General features: G+C 48.0%; 1 protein-coding gene across 1 annotated transcript in view; it reads right to left on the bottom strand.

Annotated features, from left to right (window-relative positions):
• plxna2 (plexin A2) overlaps positions 1-7,500 on the bottom strand; it is a 243,197-nt gene that overhangs the window by 34,798 nt on the left and 200,899 nt on the right. The window contains exon 22 of the mRNA XM_062540152.1: positions 7,080-7,348. Coding sequence (XP_062396136.1) covers positions 7,080-7,348 — 269 coding nt within the window. The remainder of the gene's footprint in view (positions 1-7,079; positions 7,349-7,500) is intronic.

Genomic DNA, 7,500 nt, shown 5'->3' on the forward strand with positions numbered 1-7,500 from the left:
CAGATGTGGGTGGGGGGGTGTGGGGTACCAACATGACATTTCTCTTCCTAATAACACATTATGCATGGATCTGGATGAATGGAAATCTCATTAGAACAGAAGAAAAGAAAACACACCAGCATGGCGTGAGTGTGTGTGTGTGTGTGTGTGTGTGTGTGTGTGTGTGTGTGTGTGTGTTTTGTATAGAACAACAAGAGCATGAGAGCCCTGAGGCTCCAATGGCGACGTTCCATTTTTAAACTGCCACTCTCCCGCTCTCCGCACATATCTCCACACTGAAGAGATGGGGAGGGAGATAGGAGATAGGACAGAGAGAGAGAGAGAGAGAGAGAGAGAGCGAGAGAGAGAGAGAGAGAGAGAGAGAGAGAGAGAGAGAGAGAGAGAGAGAGAGAGAGACGAGCCACAGATGTTGTACAAACTGTGTTGGGGAGATGGGAATATCTTCATCACGATGAAGTAACTCACTCCCTAAATCATCTGAGCGGCAGGATTCATTCCTGAATCAGATTAAAAAATAAGCGCGAATAAAAGCCACAGTGGATCAGACAGCTCCATAGACACTTTTCTTCACAGTAAAATATTCTAATATCTAAAAACTGCCGCTTTAGAATATTAGTGATAACCTCTCCTTCTTCATAGACCAAATTAAAATGGCTTAAGCGGCTATAAATAACTGTGAGGAGGTCAGTTTAGTGTAACAGACAGCACTGACACATGTCCAGTGTAAGGGGGCAGGACCATGAGAGCCTCTCCCCGTCGCCGACTGTGTGCGGACACTTTGGTATTCAGAGTAGTGGCCGCCACAAAACCGCTCACCTTAAAATTTCATAAAGTACAAGTGGGTCAATGTCTGGAAAGCACGAGCGAGCTTTGACATTGTGGCTGGTTTTCGAAAAAAAAAAGGGAAAAAAATCTCATTTTGATCTCATTCCTTCAGGGCAGCCTAGATACACAGATTTCCTTAAATAAGTCTGCCGTGGCGCTCTTTTATTTCAAGAAATCCTCATTTAGGTGACAGGCTGGATTATGACATTGCTGCTGCGCCTGAATGACAGAGTGCTCCTCCACCACCACTCCTCCACCACCACTCATCCACCATTCCTCTACCATCATTCCTCCACCACCACTCCTCCAGCACCACCACTCCTCCACCACTACTCCTCCTCCACCACTCCTCCAGCACCACCACTCCTCCACCACTACTCCTCCTCCACCACTCCTCCACCACCACTCCTCCACCACTACTCCTCCACCACCACTCCTCCACCACACCTCCATCACCACTCCTCCTCCTCCAGCACCACCACTCCTCCAGCCCCACACCTCCAGCACCACTCCTCCACCACCACTCCTCCACCATCACACCTCCTCCACCACTCCTCCATCACCACTCCTCCACCACCATCACACCTCCTCCACCACTCCTCCAGCACCAGCAGATCTCCCTGTGTCCATTTGGAGGACTCTGCGCACATGAAACTGGGCCACTCAGAACACATCACTGATAACACTGTGGCTTGTTGTGTGACCGCTATCTGAAGAACAGCAGTGGATAATAAGAAAGGAGGGGGAGAAGAGAAGGATAGAGGAGAGAAGAGAGAGAGAGAGAAAGGAGAGAGAGATAGTATCCACCATCTTAATTATACTGAGAGTATGTGCACAGCATTGCAAATGATCCTTTAATCCACAGGCTCTCGTGTGAAGCATCATGAAAGCATGGCAAACACTAGAGCTGAGGGGTGTGACGTCTTCACTCTCTCTCTATCCCCCTCTCTCACTCTCTATCTGTCCATTCCCTTCCTCTCTGTGTCCCTCGTTCTTGCTTTCCCCCTCTTTTGAGTCTTCTTTTCGCTCCAGATGACGGTTCATCGTCTCAGTCGAGCTCTGAGGGGTGACTGAAGAGCACCCACATCAGATCACTCGCCACTTCACATGCAGGCAAACACATGTGCGCTCATGCACACACACACACACACACACACACACACACCCTCTCACACACACATACTGTACACGCACATAGACAAACATACACACACATAGACAAACACACACACACAAACACTGACCGACACACACATACATGCATGCATCATACCCACATAAAATGAGAGCACACAACAGACACACACATACTGTACACACTCACACTCATTCATGGCTCATGGCTTCTTCACACATCTGTCATATGCCATTGGCCTGCGGTCAGCAGCACAGCCAGATGGAACTAGTTTCATATTTTCTGTGTGACCAAGCGTGCAGTGTCACTCATGCTCTTCAGCAGATCTATGTGTGTGTGTGTGTGTGTGTGTGTGTGTGTGTGTGTGTGTGTGTGTGTGTGTGTGCTTGTGTGTGTGTGTGTGTGTGTGTGTGTGTGTGTGTCTGTGTGTGTGTCTGTGTGTGTCTGTCTGTGCTTGCGTTAGTGCAAACATATACTACAATGTGCTTATGCATGCAAACGGCGTTAACGACTCAACATTTTTCCGATCCATAAGCATTATTTTATGCAAATGTGGCAGCCAGAGAACAGCCAAGTCAACCTCTGAATATCCTGAGTCATCTCTCCCCTTCCCCTCCCTCTACAACCCACCCTCTGCTCACCCAGCAGACAGTATAGCCAGTATAGCTGTGTGTGTGTGTGTGTGTGTGTGTGTGTGATAGAGAGTTCAGTGATGTTTATCTCTCTGTTCCGAATGTTTATCGTTTATCTCTCTCTCTCTCCCACTCACTTTATGTGTGTGTGTGTGTGTGTGTGTGTGTGTGTGTGTGTGTGTGTGTGTGTGTGTGAGTGTGATAGAGAGTTCATCTCTCTCTTTCTCTCTCTCTCTCTCTCTCTCTTACTCTCTCAATTCAATTCAATTCAATAGAGCTTTATTGGCATGACAAAAATACACGTTGTATTGCCAAAGCATTTCTAATTGTACAGATAGTAAGTAGTATGTAAGGGAAAGAAAGAACATCATCATACACAACATCATCTTAGTACTGTGGCAGTCTCTCTCTCTCTCTCTCTCTCTCTCTCGCTCTCTCTCTCTCTCTCTCTCTCTCTGTGTGTGTGCTGGGCCTCTTCTGCCTGCCTACCTGCTGTAACATGGATGAGCCGAGATGGGCTGAGAGAATGGGAGGAGGAAGACACTAGCACTACTAGTACCACTACTACCACTACCACTACACTGCAACTACTACTACTACCACTACCACTACCACTACACGTACTACTACTACCACTACCACTACCACTACACTTACTACTACTACCACTACCACCACTACTACTACTACATGTACACTACAACAACAACTACTACTACTACCAAAAACTACTACTACTACCATTACAACTACTACTACCACCACTACACTACAACTACTACTACTACTACTACCACTACTGAACAACTACTACTACCACTACACTACAACAACTACTACTACTACTACTACTACCACTACTACTACTACTACTACTACTACTACCACTACAACTACTACTACTACTACTACTACCACTACCACTACTAGTACCACTGCCCTACAACTACAGTATTAGTGTTGGTGTGGGTGTTGCTGCGGATGGTGGTGGGTCTGTTGGGTATGGAGTGAGCATACTGTAGATCAACTTTACACTACTCTATACTACATACATAGGGACATGATGACACTGTTTCACATACACTAATGCACACTATACTGGGGTCCAATCCCACTGTAGCTACAACATGCAGTGATCAGCTTAGGTTTGGCTCTCAAAGACACAGAGTAATGCTCAATGGAATATGGGCCACATTTACATAGCAGAGAGAGAGAGAGAGAGAGAGAGGTATGCTGTGCTAAAGCTCTAAGAGGGGGGGGGTCAGGTATGCTGTGCTAAAGCTCTTTGTGTCCATTACCTAATGGGAGAGTTTCAGAGCTGCTTGGCAGTCTAGTGGAATATTGGCGGCTAGCTGGCAGTATTGTGGCATACTACTGGGGGCTTTTAAGGTCATGGACACATTGGGTTTCTGCTCTTCAGGTGGAGAGAGCTGTTGTGACTCACTCAGTGGCTCCTGTTGCTGAACTGCTGAATTCTCAGTGCCATATCTATTTTCTCAAAGTGTGTGTGTGTGTGTGTGTGTGTGTGTGTGTGTGTGTGTGTGTGTGTGTGTGTGTGTGTGTGTGTGTGTGTGTGTGTGTGTGTGTGTGTGTGTGTGTGTGTGCGCGTGTGTGTGTGTGTGTGCATGTGGGCACATGAGTGTCTGTATCTGTGTGTGTCTGTGCATCTTTGAAACCTGATCACAAGATGCTGAGTGGAAAAAGTACAAAAATGGGAGGAAAAAAAAACAGATGAAGTGAAAGTGAGACAGAGATAGAGACAGTACGGGAGAGAGAAATGGGGGGAATGAAAAGAAGAGAGGAAGAGAGTACGGGAAAAGAGGAGGGACAGAAGAGTCGCCTGCGTCTCAGAGTCAGTCTGCGCGACTCTAAGTAGGTCCTAGACTAGAGGAGCCTCTCGGAGCAGCACAGAGGACAAAAGGGAGCATGTCAAATCGATAATCCCTTTAAATTCCACCGCAGGAGGAGAAAAACAAGGATATCAGCACAAGAGGAACACTTATCCCTGCCAGGGGGCCGCAGGAGCTGCAGGAGAATTAACATGGCCGCCACCGCCGCCGCCGCGCTCCAAATGAAGACAGATAATGAGAGTTAGGAGGAGACCACGACAAGCCTGTCACTTCACATTATGACATAATCCACTTCGCCTCCAGCACACACACACACACACACGCTCACAAACACACAATCACACATGCACACAAGCACACACACACACAAACACACATCCACTTGAACAGACGTACACATGCTCACAAATACACACACACACATCTAAACACACCCTCACACACATCTGCACATCCTCACAAACACATACACAAATCCACACACACACACACACACACACACACACACACACACACACATCCACACTCCTCCTGTTTACCCTGATTGTCAGTACTGGTAGTCCACACACACACATCATCAGGCAGGCCAGGAGTAAATTAGCACTGGGTCGCAGGGCTGCACCAGACATGAGACGTGTCACTAGAGAACATGAGGCGCTACTGGAACTAGCGCAGGTGCTAACAGCTCCCTGCAATCTTACATACTATTAAATATAGGCTATACATGTACATGTTTGTGTGTGTGTGTGTGTGTGTGTGTGTGTGTGTGTGTGTGTGCGATAAATAAGTGACAAATAAATGGAAGGCAGAATATTTCAAAAATGAATAAGAAATGTAAATATGAATTTGATTTAAAAAAAAAATGGCTGTAGAAGCAGCTACCAATGTCAAGAGGACGGGCGGTGACTGTGAGAGTGGCCATTTTGGTCCCTGGCGCCCAATCAATCTCTGTTTGCTGCCTGTCAGGCGTCTGAGGCCGGATTGTGACTTTGAAAGGCTGAGAGAGCTGGCTTCTGCTCTCAGTGACCATGAGGCAAAAGAAAGTGTCAGAGGAGAGAGGAGGAGAGGAGAGGAGAGAGGAGGAGAGGAGAGGAGAGGAGAGGAGGAGGGAGGAGGAGAGGGGAGGAGAGGGAAAAACTAAGACTGTGACTGAGGCTCAACTGAATGTTTGATGAGCAGCATCCCTTCAGACGATAAGCAAGACTGACAATGGCAGAGAGATAGAGAGAGAGAGAGAGGAGAGAGAGGAGAGAGAGAGAGAGAGAGAGAGAGAGAGAGAGAGAGGGAGAGAGAGAGAGAGAGAGAGAGAGAGAGAGAGAGAGAGAGAGAGAGAGAGAGAGAGAGAGGGGGGGGTGGATGGATACAGTAGATAAGTGAGAGCAGAGGAGCGAGACAGACCCAGAGGTGATGGCTTCTAAAAGGAATATGTGTGTGTGTGTGTGTGTGTGTGTGTGTGTGTGTGTGTGTGTGTGGGTCAGGAGAGGGTAGATGTTTTAAGGACAAAAGTGAAATCTTGGTGTCATACTTTCCTCCGCCTTCTAAGTTCCTCTCCACCTGCCCTCAAGTGAAAGTAAGCACCCACAGGACAACACAAACAAACAATAACAAACCAAAACACAAGCACCACCTCCACCCTCCATCCTTCAGTGCTGTTAGGAAAGCAATGCAAATGCCTTGGGTATCTGGTTCTGCTCCGTCTGTGTGTGTGTGTGTGTGTGTGTGTGTGTGTGTGTCTCACGGCGACTCTGTTATCTCCTCCCAGCCCAGCTCTAATTGAGGTCAGAGATGCTTGAGTGTGTGCGTAATCGGCGTGCTCCCCCGAGCCTCCATTACGACAAAACACAGCAGCCAAACACACACCACCACCGCTAACGCTGCTACCGCCGCTACCCCCGCTACCGCCGCTACCGCCGCCCCATTCACTTAGCCACAGACGCCGCTAGCTCACTCACACACTCACATTCATTATCATTTCATGGCCAGGGGAGCTGGGTTGATGTGCATGTCTCTCTCTCCCTCTCTCTCTCTCTCTCTGTGTGTGTATGTGTGTGTGTGTGTGTGTGTGTGTGTGTGTGTGTGTGTGAAAGAGTGCTGAGAATTAGTGTGAACATGGGAGCCTATTCCTACAGCACGTGTGCATCCGTATGCACCCAGTATGTGTGCAATGTAAGTGTGAATATTTATGCCTATGTGCGCTTGTTGACACAGATGTGCTTTAGATGAATACATAAAGTAAACAAGGAAACACAAAAGAGTTTACTGACAACACATGAAAGCTGTGTAGATACACACACATGTTGATGTCAGCTGTGTGTGTGTGTGTGTGTGTATTTGCGCGTGTGTGTGTATGTGTGTATGTGTGTGCATGTGTGTATGTGTGTGTGTGTGGTTTGTCTGTGTGTGTGTGTGTGTGTGTGTGTGTGTGTGTGTGTGTGTGTGTGTGTGTGTGTGTGTGTGTGTGTGTGCTATGTGTGTGGTTTTGTGTGTGTGTGTGTGTGTGTGCTATGTGTGTGGTTGTGTGTGTGTGTGTGTGTGTGTGTGTGTGTGTGTGTGTCTGTGTGTGTGTGTGTGTGTGTGTGTGTGTGTGTGTGTGTGTGTGTGGTTTTGTGTGTGTGTGTGTGTGTGTGTCCTCCTAACCTGCGCAGCAGCAGTTTGGGGTGGTTCTTGCTCTCCAGGTTCTTCTCGATGAGGTCTGAGAGCAGCTGCTTGAGCACGTCGGTGGCGTACTCCAGCCGGCCCTGCAGCGCCGTCATGATGAGCGAGGCCACGTTGCCGCGGTCGCGCATGGAGAAGGAGCGCTGCGTCTCCAGCGTGCGGATGAAGGTCAGCAGGAACACCTTGTTGTTGATCAGCTGCGCAAACTGCTTCAGCGCCTTCTCCACACCCTGCTGCCCGTTACCGGACACCTGTGGAGCACACACACACACACATAAATATAGCATAAATACACACACACACACATCCGCACACACACATAAATACAACATAAATACACAGACTAAAGAGAACACACAGTAACACCCGGTCCTTGTTATAAAACAAGCACAGTAGCAGTTCC

Source organism: Sardina pilchardus, chromosome 7, assembly GCF_963854185.1.
Source record: "Sardina pilchardus chromosome 7, fSarPil1.1, whole genome shotgun sequence".
NCBI lineage: Eukaryota > Metazoa > Chordata > Actinopteri > Clupeiformes > Clupeidae > Sardina > Sardina pilchardus.